General features: G+C 41.0%; 2 protein-coding genes across 4 annotated transcripts in view; one reads left to right on the top strand and one right to left on the bottom strand.

Annotated features, from left to right (window-relative positions):
- LOC311436818 (protein FAM47E-like) overlaps positions 1 to 19,599 on the bottom strand; it is a 34,132-nt gene extending 14,533 nt beyond the window's left edge. For 2 of the 3 annotated variants that reach the window (XM_084519309.1, XM_084519315.1), the window contains exons 1-2: positions 19,443 to 19,599; positions 17,843 to 17,892 (exon numbers count right to left, since the gene is read on the bottom strand). The gene's annotated coding sequence lies outside the window, so the exon portion shown is untranslated. Of the gene's footprint in view, positions 1 to 9,442; positions 9,462 to 17,842; positions 17,893 to 19,442 lie in introns of those variants that run through there. The other variant, XM_084519313.1, reaches the window with a different exon arrangement.
- SDAD1 (SDA1 domain containing 1) lies at positions 730 to 18,348 on the top strand. Its single transcript, XM_084519298.1, has 22 exons — positions 730 to 885; positions 1,002 to 1,106; positions 1,495 to 1,593; positions 1,756 to 1,866; positions 2,568 to 2,639; positions 2,731 to 2,831; positions 4,142 to 4,199; positions 5,074 to 5,148; positions 5,878 to 5,979; positions 6,437 to 6,506; positions 7,131 to 7,234; positions 8,387 to 8,444; positions 9,032 to 9,090; positions 9,463 to 9,539; positions 10,645 to 10,742; positions 11,131 to 11,207; positions 11,575 to 11,707; positions 12,892 to 12,989; positions 13,456 to 13,646; positions 14,174 to 14,258; positions 14,655 to 14,816; positions 17,872 to 18,348. The coding sequence occupies exons 1-22, from the start codon at positions 796 to 798 to the stop codon at positions 17,920 to 17,922; spliced, it is 2,076 nt and encodes a 691-aa protein (XP_084375424.1). The 5' UTR covers positions 730 to 795; the 3' UTR covers positions 17,923 to 18,348.
- Positions 19,600 to 19,605: the final 6 nt, after the last annotated feature.

Below are 19,605 nucleotides of genomic sequence, written 5' to 3'. Positions count from 1 at the left end.
ATGACCAGTCAGGTGCATGAAGAAGAAAAAGCGAGGTCTGTGGGGAATAAGCAGCGCTTGATCACACGTGATTTTTAGCTTTGTCCTATTGCTCCTAGTTTGGTTAAATTAACTGGGGTCTGTAGCTCTCATCAGCTGTTCTGATGAAAAAGTTGTTTGACTAAAGTGGTATCGGGAATGCATAAATCATTCTGGTGCATAAATTGCATGTGCAAGTAATCCTTGAATAAAAGGACACTGTCCAAAAAGTCTATAAGGGAACTTAGAAGTAATCACACAGAATCACAGAATCACAGAATTTTCTAGGTTGGAAGAGACCTCAAGGTAAAGGCCTTTATCTCATGAAAAAGTCATGAGTAAGATTAGCAACACCTAAACTACAACAGTGTTATTGAACATGCATGTATGCAGTGGGGCTGTTTTCATTGCTGTCATTTTTGTGGTGTAGTCCTTTTAGCAGATGAGATTGAATGAATACAATAGCTTTTTCTCTTCCACATGACAGCATATTATGTACTTCCATGCTTTGATCAAGTATATGGATCTTACTAACCACCCTGGAATAGTATGTTGATACAATGGGTGAAGAAAGTCAGTTGTATAGGGAGAAAGCTTTGATGTTGTGAACGTTTGGTGGGCAAAAGCCCTGCTGCCTGACCCCTAAGGAGCTTGTAAAGGCGAATTTTGTCAAAGTGAGTTTTGTCGAAGCGACCAGCTTTGTCCCTGGGCGGCCGCCGTGGCGGGGCGGGGGCTGTAAGATGGCGGCGGCCGGGCGGCGGTGAGGCGTGAGGCGCCATGTCGGGCCGGCAGGGCAACAAGCTGCCCAGCAACCTGCCGCAGCTGCAGAACCTCATCAAGCGCGACCCCACCTCCTACACCGAGGAGGTGAGGCGCCTGGGGGGGGGGGGGAAGGGGGTTAAAATGGGTTAATAACGCGAGGGAGAGGGTAATAGGGGCCGCTAAGGCGCCTGGTGCCGGAGTAACGCTCGCTGTGCTCGCAGTTCCTGCAGCAGTACCACCACTACCAGTCCCATGTGGAGATCTTCACCTTCCAGCCCGACAAGCCCAGCAAGGAGCTGGCGGAGCTCGTCATGTTCCTGGCGCAGGTGAGCTGCTGCTGCTGGCCCGCAGCAACGTGTGCGAGCTGGGCACGGCGGCCTCCCCACGGCTGCTGGGGGGGGGGTGAGGGCTGTGTGTCCGTGTCTTGTTCTCAGAGCCCTGCTGTACAGCTGTATTTACTAAAACTTCCATATTACTAGTCATTTCCAGGCAGGCAAGTTTTTCTTTCGAGCCTTCGGTTCAGTTTTAAAAAAGGTCTTGTAACTCCACCACGTGTTTCATATCAGTGTTTCACCCATAGCTTTTCTTTTGGTGTAGATAAACTGCTGTTGTACAAATAAATTTACTAGTTGCTTATAACATCTCGCATTCCTGCAGCTGACTGCTAGCTCGTGGTTTTTAGTAGCGAGCTCACTCCAGCCTGTCTTTGCCCAGGTTGCCCACTGCTACCCAGACCAAATGGCCAACTTCCCGCAGCAGCTCAAAGACCTGCTCTCATACCACCACACGGTGCTGGATGCGGACCTTCGAATGGTAAGGCTGCCACTGAAAGGTGTTTAGGGCAGACCACAGCCTCTTCTACAAGTATACCTGGGAGAATTCAGCACTTCAAGTTTGCTTTTGCACCTTTTAACAGAGATGGAAACTGGGGGATGCTGTGAAATTGTGATTCTCATCTCTCCTTCTCCCATACAGACCTTCTGTAAGGCTCTGATGTTGTTAAGGAACAAGAATCTGATAAATCCCACAAGTTTGCTGGAGCTCTTCTTTCAGCTGCTGCGATGTCACGATAAACTTCTCCGAAAAGTAAGCAAGCTGTGATTACAAAAGCTGGGCTTGACTTCCAGTGGGTTTTGACCTGCCTAACAAAAGAAGTAGTGGGCAGTTCGACTGTTCATGGTTGTGAAATAAGTGGGAGATGGGTCTGCTCCTTCAGGAACTTGCCGAAGGCAAGACTTGATCTGTATCTCATATTGAAGCATGTTGCTGTACACACTTCTACATGCAACAGTTTGTAAGCCTGTACTGCATTTGCAGTCAAGCACCTTGAATGTGTCTGCAGATAAAAACCATAAGCACATTGATGTCAGAGCAGAAATTATTGAATTCTAGTTGAAAAATTTTAAGTTAAAAAAAAAAAAAATTGCTAGTAAAAGCTTCATTTTGTGTTTTCTGCAGTAAATGTGAGATTAGTTGCTTTCTCTGACCAGGATTACTGAACTTGCTGTCAGAATGTACGTATGAAATGGTAGTGGGATTTTTTGAGTTAAGCTTCATGCTCTTTGTTTTCTTCTCTCACTGTGCTACAAATTAAGTACATTTTTTCAAATCCATGAAAATCAAGCATATATGAGGATTTACAAGGTAACATGTTGTTTTTGTAACTACAAATTAAAAGGGATCAGGTCTCATTTTGGTACTCGGAGTCTTTGGGGCAATTGTGGTGCACCTGCAGTGTTTCTTGTGTGATATGCAAATGTTACTTTTTGCTCTTCCTCCTTTTACAGACTCTGTATACTCACATTGTGACAGACATCAAGAATGTAAATGCTAAGCACAAAAACAATAAAGTAAACACAGTAAGTATTCTAGTTTTCAGATGCACTTCAATTTACTACCTTGTGTTATTGAAGATTGGTAATAATAAACGCTTCCCAACTTTTTTCTTAGATGCTGCAGAACTTCATGTATACCATGTTGAGGGACAGCAATCCCACTGCTGCCAAGATCTCTCTGGATGTGATGATTGAACTTTACAGAAGGAATATTTGGTAGGTTTGGTAGGCCCATGCTTCTTCCCCATTTAATGTTGGATGGCCATCCTGACATCACTCGCAGTATGGTGTGCAAAATGTGATGTGGAGGGCCTCTGGTTTTCAGTATATTTATCTTCTTTGTGTTCCAGTGGCTGGATTTTGTGAAGCTTTTTCTAGTTTGAAAGAAACAGGTAGAAATACTGTCTTCCTTAAAGTCTGAGTTACTTAGGTTGAATCTTTTATGCTTTAGTTGAAAATGGTCAAGTTGTGTGTATTGCATTTGAAACAAGCTTTGTGCAGCTCACTTGTTTGAACTCTTGCGTATAAAGCTGTTGCTATTCGCATACAGGCTGTGATGTACAGTGAAAAAAGGAATTTTGTTTTTTCTTCTCAAGTTACTAGGGTATAATTCTAGGTGACTGATCTAATAAGTGCTTTGAGGGTTTTTTGTTGTTGTTTTTAGGTGAAGCCATAATATAGCTTTTATTTTTAGTAGAGACCAGCTTGAACAACTATTAGAGAAATACTGAAAGCAGAAGTGCACTGAGTGCTCAGTTGCTGTTTCAGTGCTAGTTAATGTCTAAGATGTTGCTGAATCTTTTTCTTGTGTTACAAAGTGCCAGAGCAGGTGTTACCCAGTGGAAAATTGCACTAGAAGATCGTAGTTTGTTCACTCTCAACTTTTTGACTGTAAAAACAAAGTATTTTTTTAAGCCCTTCGGTTTCTAACTCCATTGCTCTTCTGGGTTCTTCCATAGAAATAAACTGTAAAGGAGATATATGAATGCTGCAAGCAACACTGGTGGTGTGCAATGTTTCTGCTGCTTTTTACTTATTTGTGAGTTAGTGCCAGAGATCTGATGGGTGCAGTTCTTGCAGTACTTATTCCCATCAATTTCTAGCATGCTGGGAGGTGAATGGCAACATTGATTACCTTGGCATTAAAAGAAACCTCAGCTGGCAGGCAGGATGCAGTGCCATACGGTATTTGTCATGAGGAGTTTTGATATGTAGCGTTCAAGGAAACAGTCTATTCTGTTTCCTTGATGCACAAGGTCACAGAAGCTTTGTTAAGATTTTTGTTGGTTTAGTGATAGGTTGAAAATTATTATAACAAAGGGACAATTAGGATAGCAGAAAAAAATACTAGTGTTGCTGAAAAGATGAGACTTCTTGCAGTTTTAATGAGTAGATTTTTAAGTACCTAAAACTTGATATAAACTCAACATGTTTTTTTGGAGTCCTAGTTCACGCAACTTAATTTTCTGAGAATAACTTGAAATTGTAAAACTTGAAATAAAAGGCAATGTTTTGTTTTATTCCAGGAATGATGCCAAAACGGTCAATGTCATCACAACTGCTTGCTTTTCCAAAGTGACAAAGGTGAGGACAGAAGTCATTTGATGAAACCGCATTTAATCTAAGCTACTGTTATCCTGGGGATGCAGTTTCTTATTTCAGTACCCAAATTGCTAACTAGCTTCACTGATTATTTGTCTTTTGTTGTTTTAATTTCAAAATGCCACTTGGGTTCTGGGAGTAGGACACATTTGGTGCTTAGGTGCAGAGCAGCAGGATGGGATGCTTGTGTTATTAAAAGTGCAGGCTGGTGTGGGGAAGGTGGGTGTACTTTCCCTTGCTACTCAGAAGAGACTGTCAGGATATTGCCACCTTATAATCAGCATCATTAAGGCATTTACTTTTTTAATGTGAAGAGAGTTGATATCTTGCCTGGGATTTGAGTGGATCTGAGGCTGCCTGTCATCTTTGTAGGATTTCCAAAGCTAGATGCTCTAAAACGCACGTTATGGTTCGAGATATGTTCTTTGACAACGAAAGTCCAAAAGCTGTTCCAGTTGATCAAAAAACAAACGATCAAAACCCAACAAACCCATATAAACTAATGAAAGCTTGGAGTGCTTAGCACAGCTGATCAGGTATCAGCTGTGCAGGAGTTAATAATATTGGCATGGAGCAATTGCATTGCTTTGCAGAAAGCTAGGAAGATTTCTCTGGATTTGCTTCTGTCACTGTGGAAGCCCAGCTGTTTTTTGATCCTTTATGTGCCTCTGGCTGATGAGGGTTAGCAGCAAAAATTGACTTTGTTCAGAATGCTTTGTCCAATGGTTTGCTTTCTTTATGTATTCTTTTCTACCAATAATTGGAAATGTTTTAGCATAACTTAAGATCAGGATGCTTGGCTGTTGTAAATAATCTTGTCTGTTTGTCATATCCTATATTCTACTTAATTTCTCAGGTATTAGTTGCTGGTTTGAAGTTCTTCCTTGGGAAGGATGAAACTGAAAATCAAGATAGTGACTCAGATTCTGAGGTCAGTGTTGTGATTAAATCTTCACAATCTAAGTTGTGTCATCCTGCAGACTCATGACTACACCAATGCATCCACTTCTGTGCTGCAGAATTTTCATTTTTGTTTCATTCAATTTTTGATCCACCTCACAAAAGTGTTTATTTTTTTGACACCTTGTCCCAGTTGACAGCAGGTTACCTTCACTATCTGCCTACAGCCTAAGGGCTCCCTTGATTTCCTATACTCATCGTGAAGTTCTTCACTTGTAAGAGTTAAGTGAGGGCTGGCCAACTTTTTTTTTTAAGCTAATGAATTAGTAGATATGTAACTTTAGAGTTGTGGGAAGAGATTTTAACTTGATATTTAAGATGCAGGTTTAATTTTTTAGATATCCCTTCAGTTCTGTCTCTCAAACAGCATTTCACATTTATGTACAAATGAAATAATTCAGTTACCCTGAGAAGGCTGATAACTTGCAACAATTACAGTTTAGAACCGCCTAGTACAAGGCCATTATTGTGTGTGACTGTCTAGTACCCTGTGATTACCCAGCTGTAACAATTATTACTATCTCTCTGATATAAGTGGTTTTATGGAACTGTGATTTTAAAGGCTACTATCTCTGTATGATGAAACTTAGATGGGAAGAGACCCTTTTCAAATGTAGTACACTGATACTTCTTGTATTTCTGCTTCCCGTTTGAAGCCTGATTTCACCTGAGTCTTGTTTTCCTTGTGTTCCTGCTGAAGGACGACAGCCCCACGGCCAGAGATCTGATGGTGCGGTATGCAACTAACAAGAAAACGACCAAGCGCAAGAAGAAACTGGAAAAAGCGATGAAGGTTCTCAGGGTGAGTAGAACGGTGTTTTGACTTGCTGGCATTTTAGCTTAATCCTTCACATGCAGAAATCTTTTTTGTTTCCAGTCATCTTAGTTATCTTTTGTCATCTAATTTAGGTGAGGCTTCTAGAGCATACCAGCATCCGCTGGTTGGGCAGTTTTCTGAAATACTCCTGTCTGAGTTGTGGACTGGTTCTCCTCTTGGGTGTCCCTTTTGTGGTCCCTTACTTAGAGCATACTGTGTCTTGAGAAGCAACCTTTTGATGTGGTTCCTGTTGCCTGTTAGGTCAGGTGGTTGAAAACCTAATGCAATTGAAAAGAATGGTAGTTTATTTGCTAAAAACCAAAGCACATCTTTTTGAAGAGAATAATGAGGAATAGCAGCTTCCAATGGCAGCCTGAAACTGAAGCACCTGCAGCTTTTTCATAGAAAGAAAAATGTCTCCTTTACTCTTCTTGCCATGCAGAAACACAAGAAGAAGAGCAAGCCAGAGGTGTTCAACTTTTCTGCTATTCACTTGATTCATGATCCCCAGGGTAAGCATGCATCGTGTTCTGTATTTTCTCAAACTGTTTTTCTCAGATAATAAATATTTAGTATCAATGAAGGAGAATGAAAGTAAAAACAAATGTGGTAACAGGATGCTTTTTTAGCTTTCTTTATCAAAGAGTTTCATAACACTTAAAACGTGAGACTAATCTTGTTGTGCTTGTCATAGTGGAACACTTGCAGATGGCCAGAGAAGGAAGAAGGAGCAATACTGCACTATCTGCTCTGGGTTGATACAGATCAGGATGTGTCTTTCAGCTTATATCTTGTATGTGTGAAAGCCATAATTTGTGCAAAAGGGCAGTAGTTTATCTTCTGCAGCTTTTTTAGCTTACGCCTTTGTAGAAGCATGTTCGTATTATCAGTCTGGCATTTGTCTAACACCACTTGACTCGTTCACAGTCTGATGTAGTGAAACTCTGGGGATTTTGTTTTTCAGATGGGTTGAAATGCATCTTTTTAAAAAAACAAACTAGCTTTAAATACTGATCCTGTATTTAAAGAAAAACTGAACAACAACAAAACTTAACTATCTTTTTTTAACCCAGTCTCAGCTGAGTTTGGCACAGCGCCTTTTGAGACTACCACAAATCTATTATTGTTTTTTCTAGACTTTGCAGAGAAACTGCTGAAGCAGCTGGAGAACTGTAAGGAACGATTTGAAGTGAAGATGATGCTCATGGACCTAATATCTAGGCTAGTAGGAATCCACGAGGTACATAATAATTTTGTCCTGGTCTGACGGTTGGGTGGTGTGCTCTGGCCTTGTGCCTCCGGAAAGTGAGTTAATTTTCCTGTATGTTGAAGAATGAAGCTGAGTAAAGCCATGGAGTTGCCAGTGGGCTTTATGGTATGGCACAGTGATGTGGGCTTGTATGGTACTAAGTGAATTCTGCTTGACAAGGCTGGTGGTGTGTAATATAGCTGGGATGTCATGACTAGAGGAGAAAATGCCTATTTAAAAACCTGTGTTTTCAGTGTAGTTTTTTAATTGAGTCTAGCAACAGCTTAAGAACAGCACCCTGAGATATAACCAAAGTGTGATCAGACTTCCTTAAGAATCTGTTCTTCTTGGGAGCTCTGTGGGGCGAGGGAAACACTAGTCCTTGCAGGTATCCTCAAGGCTAAGAAAAGGTGGAAATGCTCACTGTGGCTGTATGAGCACTCTTGAATATAGGGAGTGTGAGAAAATCTAGTTGTTTTTTTGACACTGTACTGGGTTCACGCCTAGGCACATACAGCTGCCGCTTTGTGCTTTGGTCTCTGCCCAAAGCATTCCTCCCAGTGACCAGGGCATCTGAATTGTCAGGTACATCACAGAGACCCCAGTGTTGCAGTGGTGTCTCGCTATTTCTTCATTGCATAAAGCTGAAGTAGAATTTACCACGTGTAAGTCTGAGTCCAGGAGGTGTATGAAATACTTGTCACTTGGGAGGTGTGTGTCCAGGTGTTAGGCTGCTTCAGCATCAAATATGCATTCAGGCTTGCTGGAGGAGTTAGTGAAGGGACTTGGATGCTAAGTGAGCATGAATTTAGGGACAGTCTCTTTTGAGAGGACTGTGTTCCTAAAGCTAAGGGAAGAAGCAGTACATCATTGTGCAGCAGACCACCCAACTGGATTTCTGTGCAGTCAAACGAGAACCATTGTGGATTTCAGATTTTGGCATTGAGTCTTAATTTCCTTTGAAAAAGTCCCTTCCTGACCTCCATGTATTTCAAGTTCAGGACAGGTGAATGTGTTACACAATAAAATCTGAGGCATTTGCAGAGCAGGCTGTGTAGGTTTGTTGATTATCATATATCAGGTTATAAAAGTCATCTCAGAAGAGACGCAACTAACCTGTTACAACTTTTATCTGCCCTGCAGCTTTTTCTTTTTAATTTCTACCCCTTCATTCAGAGATTTCTACAGCCCCATCAGAGAGGTAAGCACTACTAGTTATAACAGTGTTGGTCTGTCAGGTCTGTCATTTCACATGTACAGTCACTTCTGAAGTGGTGCTGTGAGTAGGTAGCAGTAGCATAATTGGAAGCAAGAATAGTCCAGGGAGTGTGGATGAAGGAGGCAAAAGGCTCCAGTTGTCCAAAACAGTGGACTTTCATGGAAGCTTTGTCCACTTGACGCTCTTAAGCATTTGAGAAACTTCAGCAATAGGATCAAGTGAGTTCCTAGTTCCTTGCAGAACCTGACTTGTTGAGCAAAGCTGTGACTGCCTTTTGCTGCTTTTTTGCTTCTGTTTAGCTCTAGAATGGAAATACACGTGTATTTTCGTGTAGCTGGCTGTTAAGGGTCTGCACTGCTGCTGGGGTAGAGATCCAGGTGTGTTCCTAATGCTTTGTGAGAGAGAAGTACAAGATGTCTCAAATAACTTCATCCTGAACTGGCTTTGAGGCTTAGAAGCTCAGGATTTCATTGAATTAGCTGTATTGGTGGGTGTGGGTAAGGCCAAAATAAGTTGTACTGGTTGTACTTGGACATCTTCTCCCCCTTGCTTTTTATTTTTACTTCCAGAAGTGACAAAGATTCTTCTGTTTGCGGCGCAAGCTTCGCATCAGCTAGTACCACCTGAGGTCAGTATTCCATTAACTTTTGGTGATGTTAAAATGGACAGGGTGCAAGCTTCAAGTGTTAAGTGCATTCACTGGGGACTGGGGACAAGGAATCCGGTCAGACCCTTTTTCTTGAAAACCACGTGGGAATTTTTGCTCTCATTGACAATTTCTGCAAGTTCCAGGTTGTTGCTTTTTATAAAGGGATACAATCCCAATGCTCAAGGTCTTCAGTTTCTACAGGAGAATTTGTCTAGAAGTTATTTGCAGGCTGTAGTGTTAAGTCACGAGCTCTGCCTTTCTGTGAAAAGGGCTCTGTTAATAAGATGTAATCATTTCACAATTATATTAAATAAACAGTAAGTATATTTACCCTTTCTTCCTTATTTTCAGATTATCCAGTCAGTGTTGATGACCATTGCCAACAACTTCGTCACTGACAAGAATTCTGGGGAAGTCATGACTGTAGGGTGAGTATGGAATTTTATTACAACCATAAAACTCTGAATGTGGAAAAATATTTTCTATTTTTTTTTAATGACCTTCAGCCTATTACTGTCATTCATCTTTGCTTTTAAGAACCTACTGGAATAAAACAAGACAGTAAACATAAACTTTCCTTAATTTTCTTGTCAGTGTTGTAAATTCCTCAGTGCGATGGGTTTCTGTATTTAGCCAGTGCTGTGACTTAACTCTTTTGCATTTTGTGATGGCCTTCTTTGATTTCTTGCTTGGTCTTGTGTTTTTCTTCCTTCCCGAGTATTATGTTATTTCTAGTTTGAGGGTACACCCTCTTGTGTGTGAATCAAAGTACATGTAACTTCCATTTGTATACGCACAGTGAGAAGACAGCATCGTAATTCAGGACTTTTCATGTTTAGTAGATCAAATTTTATTACTGACAACAAATTCAAGTGATGCTGTTAGTGAAACTATAAAGTGCTTGCTTTCTCTGTTGAGGAAAATCTGCTTTTGTAATAGGTGTGGTGCAGGCAGAGTAGAGTATGACCAGTAAATGTAGGAGAGAGCTGAGCTGTGCCTGAAGAAGATGAAGTAGTTGGTGGGGGAAACTACGTGAGCAGCCATGTGTTGAATACTTTCATGAACTACTTTTTTCCTTTCAACATGGTTATAGTCCTGCAACAAATTTAGTGTACTGGGTGTGTGCATGAAGATGATTTAAAAAGTAACTTGGTGTAAGCAGGCTTCCTTTATAGCGTTGTTTGTCTGCCCACGCTTGACAGGAGAACTATTTCTTCATTTTGGCCTGCCTAGGCCTGGTGATCATTTGACAGCTTTTTGCGGATGTGCTTGGTTGGATCTAGCCTTAAGTTGCAGAATCCGGAGGTCCAAGATCAGACAAAATAGGTGGAGAATGTAGAGTATGGACCAAAGATGGACGGTTTTGAAGAAGTTTTGGAGAACTATGGCAGAGAGCATCCTGTTATGTTCCGCTCTGTTATACCTAACACTTCAGAAGATTCATCAAGTGTGAGAAAATTCAGTTTATTGCTGGGCCAGTGAGTGCCTTCCCAACCATGTTATTCAGGAAAATATTTCCATTTGAAATTTTAGAATCAATGCAATAAAAGAAATCACAGCGAGATGTCCATTAGCCATGACTGAAGATCTGCTCCATGACCTTGCTCACTACAAGACTCATAAAAATAAAAGTGAGTATGTTATACGGGTATGACTCTTAGATCTTTCTTCCTTTTTTCTTGTCATCTGGTCCTCTGTTATAGCCTTCATAATAGTACTGCATTTTTTGGTGGGCTGAGAGGTATCATTTTTAACGTCTGTTGCATTTCTATGCGTATACTTAGTCAAACAGTCATGGGTAGTTACGGCAAGGGAAACAGCTGACAGAACTGGAGAAGGGCAGCTGCTTGTTAACAAAGATTTGGCCCTGAGAGCTGGATCCTGTATTGGAGAAATCAGTGGGAGCTAGTATTTCAGAAAATACATGAACAGGCTGTAATACTGTTTATCTCAGTGCACTTTGGTTTGCTCAGGATTCTGCTTTACCATACTTAGTCCTGACTCTCTTTTTCTGGCTAGATGTGATGATGTCTGCAAGAACTCTGATACACCTCTTCCGTTCGCTGAACCCAGAGATGCTACAGAAGAAATACAGAGTAAGTGTTTTCTCTGCATTACATTCACTATAAATGTAAGCTTATGTGCTCAAAAACAACTGCTCTCAGAGCTTCTTGAGAATATGATGGAATCACTCATTTTTTTTCTTTCCAGGCCTGTTTTCTTGCTGCATTTTTGACATGGCTTTCTCTTGTTTCAAGGCTTCTTTACTCATCAAACTTATTGGCAGAAGCTTCATGCTGCAGAAGCCTGTCTTCCTGCAGTTTGTTCAACTTCTTTATAGTAATTCAAGATCTTTTCACGTTTCATCAGGCAGAATTTATTTCCTACAACTCCACCCCCTATTTTTATGGGCTTGTGTGAGTTAAGATAGCAGCCTGCTTAATGTGTTTTATTTACTTACAGGGTAAACCTACTGAAGCGTCGGTGGAAGCCAAGATTCATGAATACGGAGAACTGGATGCCAAAGACTATATTCCAGGAGCAGAAGTACTGGAGGTTGTGAATGAAGAGGAAAAAGGAAAAAACCAAGAGGAAGGTTGGCCTTTTTTCTTTATTACTTCCATGTTGTGCATCACTGCTGCTAAGATTTTTTTTGGACTTGGTGTTCATGCATTTCATTTGCTGCTGTCACATGCTATGTGGTTTGTACATGTCTGTATTTACCCATTAAGAAGCACTGATACTGTTCTCGAGTTAAGTGCAATTTATCCTGAGAGATCTGATAGTCAATGCATTGCTTCATATAATAGAGGGATGAAATAAAAGAGAGAGGAAAGAGGGATTTTGAACAGCAAAGAGAAGCGAAACAGGTCATAGAGAGCAACTTTGCTTTAAATTGCATTGCTTCCTTCCTTGGGTTAGATAAAGTGGAAGGGGCCGGAAATGTTGCTGAACGCAGTGTGGTAAGGATTAGCAGTTGTAAACCGATGTATTTCTTCAGAGACTCTCTTAAATGCAGCTGCTTGTTCTGAGGGCCTTGAACATAACTTGAGAGTTACCCTTTACCCATAGGGTTTTGGTACAATTTGCTGCAATAATGACTTGCTGCAAACTGATTAGCTATCCTCTATGGTTGGCATTCTTTAGAATGAAAGAAATGTATGTAAATGCATTTCCTGTAAAGGCTTTGTTCACCATTGTTGCAGGTTTATTTAAGTTCATAAGAAAAATGTTTTAAAGAGACTGCAGCTCACAATAATGACAAGATAGAACAGGTTTTAACAAGTCTGTTGTGTGTGTTCAAATATCTTACGCTGCTGTATGTGGTTATCACTAGAAGTTGGTTTCCATAGCTGTACATGCACGTGATGTAAGTGTGCTAAGAAATGAAGGCTGAGATGTCTTTGTACAGCTCTGAATCAGTTGCTGTCAGAGTTATGCAGTGTGATGCTTTGACTTTGCAGGCCAGGTGGAATTTGGTAGCTGAACTTGCCAGTGGGACAGCATGAGAGCTACTGGTCTGTTCAATCGTGGATGTCTAAAAATATTATTCCCAATTAATGATCAAATGTGTGAAGTTATCTTTAAGTCTTACGAACACCTATGTAGTTCTGAGGCTGGGATGCTGAGATCCTACAGCTTTGAGTGTGTCCCTGGGCATAAATGTAGTTAGGTACTAAAAGGCAGTGAGAGCTTAGGATCTGCTCTGAAATTATTTAAAATGCAAAGAGTTCAACCAACTCTGTACTAGCAGCTCTGTGCAATTGTTCCCTTGAGCAGATGGATGGGAAAGTGCTAGTATGAGTGAGGGGGAAGATGATGAAGATGGAGAATGGATTGACGTCCACCACTCTTCAGATGAGGAGCAGCAAGAAGTGGTGAGTTCCAAGCGTGTTCTACCCCAAATAGAAAAGGGACTTGTTAATAGCAGTCCACATTCTCTTGTTCTACCTTCTTGTGGCTACTCATAACTACCTACATGGTAACTTGACCAAAATCAGTGAGCTGAAGTATGTTTTTGCAGCTGTGCTGAAATATGTTTGCTCTCAGGGTGAGGGGGGAGAGTTGGGGAATTCTCTTCCAGTGCTAAGCTCCTTCAAAGCTATTTTAACTTTCAATTCCTTAATATTTCAGAGGAAATGTAGTACTCTTTTTTTTTTTTTTTTTTTTTAATACCACATTGTTAGATATGACTCTTAAGAATCCTAATAACAGTTTGGAGCATTTCCCAACATTGTTCCCCGTGTGCCCTGTGTGGATATCTGGGAAGCAAGAGGGTCATGGATTGTAGAACAAATGGTTTGCAGAGCTCTGGATGATTGTTCTTTTGTACTTGTTTTGAAGGCAGAGAAGATGAAAAGCATGCCTATAGAGGAACGGAAAGCTAAAGCTGCAGCAGTCAGTACAAGCAGGCTGCTAACGCAAGAAGAATTCCACAAGATACGTGTTGCTCAGCTCTCCAAAGAGCTCAATTCTGCACCGGGCAAAGCTGCAAAGAGGAAAAATATTGAAATAGATGATGAAGAGGAGAGCAGGTAGGATGTGAAGTATTGTCTCTTGAGTTTTCCCCCTCCCCTCAGTCTGGTGATAAAACTTTGAATTGCTGTAGGGTACAGAGCTCTGCTCTTGGCCATTATCCCGTGGTAGCAGGTGGCAAACAGCCACATGGCCTAGAATGGATCCTGGCCTGGGGGATTTATTTTTATCTGGGAGAAAAGAGCAAGAGGGGGCCAATGGAAATTGTGGGAGTAGTTTGTTTGTTCAGAGCAATAGGAGTGTTATTTTCTTAGCAGTAGTTGCAAGTCTGTATCTCCAGAGCTGCTTAAATGTTGTGGTTCAAGCTGGACTCGAAAAACAGTCATAAGAGAAGGGTTGTTTTGTAAGGGTTGTCCCAAGCATGAGGATTAGCCTAAGAGGAGGAACAAAAAGTGCCTGTGTGAATGTGTATAGGGGAACAATAGCCTGAGAAATGGGTGAGAGACAAAAGGTTAGGAGGACATCATGCTTTTCTGGCCAGATGATTTGTGTGTGACAGCCTTCTGTTGGATTTCTGTGTGCGTAGGGGTGAGTTGCTTTCACTCAGAGATATCGAACATCTACATAAGAAGCCGAAGTCAGACAAGGAGACAAGATTGGCAACTGCAATGGTGAGGAACTGGGCTGTTTCATATCCTCTTTTTAGACACTTGTGGGGTTTGTGTTCTTGTCTCCTGTGGAATAAGGAGGTGGTGTTGAATCTGTAAGACACATGCCCAGCTGCCATCTGTGTTTTGATGAAGTTATTTTTTACTGTTGCATCGTGGCTGTAACTGATAAACAACCTCGTGCTGGTCGCAGGTGAAGATGAAAATACAGACACCCCCTAATTTTCCACTGATACTTAATGCAGCCAGCATGGAGGAATGCAGTTAATACACGCAGGAAGTCACACAATCTGGATGTACACTTGCTGCTCTAGAACCTTCACCCTAGCAGCTGATGTTTACTGTAGGGAAGAACAAATAATAAAGCCCTCTCTTATTATGGTGTGTTGTCTATTCTAGGCTGGAAAAACGGATAGAAAAGAATTTGTGAAAAAGAAAACAAGAATGAACCCATTTGCCAGCTCTACCAATAAAGAGAAGAAAAAGCAGAAGAACTTCATGATGATGAGATACAGCCATAATGTCCGGACCAAAAATAAGCGTTCTTTCAGGGAAAAACAGGTAACATTTAATGTTGAAATCATATGGGGCAGTCTGAGCAATAAACTTGTAATGCTGGTGAAGAGCTGTCTAGCCTATATCCTAAGATTTTGGTGTTTAATTTGATGGATTAATAACTGGAAAATGTTGTGAGTTAGGTTGCTTCCCATGAAACCTACCCAGAGGAAGTATATCAGGGACTGTGGGGGTGGAGGAGAATGCTTTGTCAGAATCTGCTCGTGACTATGCACAAAGAACCATGCACTGTTGCAAAATCATGGGTAGGTTAGCAAGATGATTAAAATGTGGTTTGATTTCTTTTCTCCCTTTAAGCAATAACAGATTATGTTCAAACTGTAATGTTGTGACAGAAGAAATCTTTCCCCCGATACAGTGGAGTTGGTCTTTAGGACAAGCTTCTAGTGTGTGTTTCTTCACTCCCCATAATCTGTCTTTGACCTTTCTCCTATTACTGTCATATTATGGACTCAGCTCTCCTGGCTTGAGGTCATCTGATAGCTTGATACAAATGCACTTAAGGGACAGATGCCAGTGCTCTTTAGAACCTTTTAGAGCTGTTCACAAAAATTAAGTCACTTTTTTGGTCTAGTCTCCTGCCACAGTTTGGCAATATGCTGCTCTCAGTGGTGATGCCTTTGCCTTCTACTGCTTCCTCAGTTACGAGCTTAGCTATGGGGCTGATGCAGGATTCAAAACAGCCTTCCCAAAAGCACATGTAAGTTAAAAGTGCATCTCTTCGGTAGTCCAGTTACCGTGTGTTCCCACAGGCAGCTGTGCCAGGGTAACTGAAGGGATAACTAAAAGGTGAGGCAGAAAGTTCAGGTGATGACTTTGTAGCTTCCCCACACAGCTGAGGTTAGATGAGGTGGCAGACATGGAATGTGGACAGAGTCCCCTCACTTCTGTCATGCACCTCAGCTGGGGTTGATGCCTAAACTGTGGCAACTTTTGCTGGTGTTGATACAGGCATATGGTTTGCCCTACTGTGTTTCCAGGGTAGGTCTGTGTTAACAACAAAAATCGGCCTTAAAATCCCTTTACCTAACCTGGCAGGTGGCCAGTCAGGGGTGTTAGAGGCTGTTATAAAACTGAACTACTTTGAAGGTGTTCTGAGGAAAAACTTTGAGAATAATCCAGGTGTGCAGGCTTCTTTTCTTCTGTGTTAGTGATTTGTGTTTACTTAAGTGTTGTCTTGTGGTAGGGCATGTTCAGGTGCTGCTTTTACAAACCCTCCTCTGTCCCTGAGAGTTGTTTCCAGAATCATATTAAGTTGATGTGTATTTGTTGGCCACTTGTTGTCTTAAACAGCAACAATACTGAAGTTTATAGACTCAACAGGAAGTATTTCTTGAGTATTTCTGTTGAAGAAGACTTGGACTAATATTCTGTGTAGTCTTTTATTTTTTGTCATTCTGCTTTGCCTCGTATAAGGCTGACACCTTAGCCCAGTACTTAAAACACAGAAAATGTAGCAAATCAACAGTCCACGTGCTTTTACGAAACTGCTGTTAATTCTCTGTCCTTCTATTGAGAAATTGGGTGTAATTTTAGCCCAAGAATTCTGGATTAGCTCCTGAGATAGGATTCTTAACAGTTTGTTCTTCTTAAAAATTTATGTAAAAAGAAGGTGTCCATGTGATAAAAACATCTTCCTTGTAATGTAGTGCCTTTAATCTTTTTTTTCCTGAGATTATACTGACTCTTAAACTTGGCTCCCTCTTTTTAGAAAGTCATCTTGAATGTTTTCAGTCCTTACTGCTGATTTAATGTTTTGAGTTCCAGGGTAACAGCTAAACAGTGAAATGAAAGTACCCTTCTTCCTTCTAATTTAAGTTAGACCACAGCATTGTCCTGTTGACAGTGATTGGGAAGTACTACAAAAATAGAAGTGGGTTGGAGTACTGTAGTTTTTAAGATAATTCCTTCTGCTGCCCTCCTCAATGGTAGAATAAAATGGAATGTTGTCTGTAGTCAAGATCTAAACCCCTTTACCAACTAAAATGTGTATAGTGTATCACTTTGAAGAGACTGTGTATGGCACTCATTAAAAATTGCAGCATCTCCTCCTTCCCACCCTTGGAAAGCAGCTTTGTAATAATCTCAAAAAATTCCTGTTAATCCTACTTAGCTCTCAGCTGGACTGTTTTTTCTCATCTCTTCTTGCCAAACAAGTCTGTAGAAGAACAACTTGTTACTCTATCCTTTTCCTAAGTGTGTAGGATCTTAAAGGATGTTCTGATGCATTGATGAATGTTTTATTTTTTGAAGCCCTACTCTTTCCTTAACTATACTGTTTAACTAAGCAACCACAGCATTTCTGTCAATGGATGTTAGCACTTGCCAGTTACTGCTCCCGGTTTTAGCTGATCAATTATTATTATTTCTCTAAGATTGAATAAATTTTAGGAGTCTTCCTTAGGATTTTGCTTACTTAATGAAAATAGCTTAATGAGACTTACCATCAACAGATCTGTCTGCATAAATGCTACCAAAATTCTTAATTTTACAGCTGAAGATAATGCTGTACTCCTGTTTTCTGTAGAACCCTATAAACAATTTCTTAATTGCATTCTGATATTTTACTACCTTCCAGCTTCGTGCATCAGATTTTGGTTGTCTATATTCACAGCCATGTTTGAGTGGCTTTTGAACTTGAGTATAGGTAGTCATAAAACGACAGTAGGAATGAGCTGTGTGGCTAGCTCCTTTGTCTGTGATCTGCCTACTCAGTGCTGTTGTAGTTACAGTGTTACTAGCACCTGAGTCAACTGGTTCAAAGACAATTCAGGTTAATTTTTCATCTTGCAGTCCTACTTATCTGTAATACATAAAAGCCTCTATAAATGTCTACCTCAGCATAGATGATGGAAGCTGTTAGCTGTAGCATTCTCTTAAAAAGTTTGGTGATCTTATCTGCAAATGCCTGGTTACTACGATACCAATGGGATGCGTATGATGGGCATATCAATGAGGATTGTCCATGTGATACTGTTTTCTTAATAGTTAAAGCGGAGAGTTTGAAATACCTGAATATCCCTCTTGTTTCGTATTCCAGCTGGCTCTTAGAGATGCGCTTCTGAAAAAGAAAAAACATCTGCTGAAATAAAATGGTAAAGGAGAAGAACAGTTAATCATCCTTGAAGAAAAAAGAAACCTAGAAATGCTTATTTTCCCTTCTCTTAAAGAAGGGAAGAAAAAAGTACTGAATTGCCTTATGGATTCATCTCTGCTCTGTTCAGAATTATAAATTGAAGGCTGCTGCGAAGTTGGATAGTGCATCAATACGAAAGACCAAAGAGGCCTTAATCCTTGCAGACTTTTGGTTTTTAAAGCATTCTAGGAAATGAGGCAGTTGTCTTTTATTGAATATAATTTATTTACAGCTGTTTTTGTATGTGTAAGTATTAATTAAAACATACAACCTCACTGTAAAAAACTATTTGACTACTTGATTTGATTCAATTAATGAATAGATATTTGGAAGAAAAATGAATATTCCAGCTCATCCCTTAAATATTACATACACAGTTTATACCTGTCTTACTGTTGTGATTTCATAGACTTAGTAAGTGGTTGTTTTTAGCATGTTTACTACTAATAAAACCAAAGGCAGGGAAAGAACAGCTTAGTCTACAAAGGTGACAAAAATAAAAGTAATACGTGGGAGGGGGCCCGCATATTCCCCTCTAAACAGAAGGGTAGTGTCACATGCAGGAGAAATATGCAGTCTTGTTCTCCCATATCCATGCATTGTTTGGTAGTACTTGCTTGTGTTTGATTTTTTGTGAGAATGTGTGAGAAAAACAATGTGTGGTCTATGAATTCTTGACCTTAAAGTAAAGGTTGAACTCCTGTTTCAGCCTTTACTTCACCTGGGATTGCTAATGGCCTTTCTGCCCTTTACCCAATCACGTGTTGCCCTGATAACTTATTTATACTACCCTTTGTCAAGTTCTGTTTCATTTCCTAAGGGAGGAGAAACAGGTGACATGCACAGTGTAATGGAAAATGTGGTGGAGTGTTTTTTCTTGTTTTCAATTTTCAAGAAACCAGGTTAATGTTTATATCCTGTACCATCATATTTACAATGAATACACAATTGTATCACTTCTAATTATTAACCCAGCCACAAGCAAGACAAAGGGTTTCTTGGTCACATCTTGCATCCTAAAGAAAAAAAACAGATGGAAGCATGAGGGAGCTTGTACAGAATGAAATCTGACTTTCTCTTGCGGCTGTAAATGAAAATTAAGGTTTCTCTTGAGTGAAAGATGGGGACAACTCCTGTTCTCCAGGGAAGGGGGCATGTAACGGAGCTGGCAGAGGACGGACATGTCGTGGTTTGGAGACCACAGGTAAGAGAGAATAGTAGGAATGGCATACGGATTTGTAGGAAACCTACTTGTGCTATTCTCTCTTCGCTGAACAGTTGTGCAGTTACCCGGGTATATGTGTGGCAGGAGGAGCTCTGCCCAGTTTCACAACATGCCCAAGAGCCAATTTCACAAGCTGAGCTCCGTTTCTCGAGTTTCCCCTCTGCCCTCCTATTAAAACCGAGGGTGTAGACCCTCGTTCTCTCAGGTACTTATCAACCAACGCTAGGGGAAACGAGACACAGGCACTAACCTCTCTTTTACCCATTCGTTGCCCGCGGAGAAGCTCGGGGCGGGAGAGGCGAGGCCGCAGCCGGGCGCCTTCTCCCTGAGGCGATCTGGCCGCTGGGCGCCGCCGCCGCCATGTCGTGGCCCTTCCCCCTGAGCCGCCCCTCGGGGGCGTGGGGCTGCGGGCA

This window comes from Aythya ferina (genome assembly GCF_964211825.1).
Source record: "Aythya ferina genome assembly, chromosome: 4".
Lineage (NCBI taxonomy): Eukaryota > Metazoa > Chordata > Aves > Anseriformes > Anatidae > Aythya > Aythya ferina.
This window is presented reverse-complemented; position numbering and strand designations above follow the sequence as displayed.

Coding starts and splice junctions, on each gene's coding strand:
- SDAD1 (XM_084519298.1), top strand. CDS start 796: ATGTCGGGCCGGCAGGGCAACAAGCTGCCCAGCAACCTGCCGCAGCTG. Junction 1,867..2,567: donor ACGATAAACTTCTCCGAAAA/GTAAGCAAGCTG, acceptor CTCCTTTTACAG/ACTCTGTATACTCACATTGT. Junction 2,640..2,730: donor AAAACAATAAAGTAAACACA/GTAAGTATTCTA, acceptor CTTTTTTCTTAG/ATGCTGCAGAACTTCATGTA.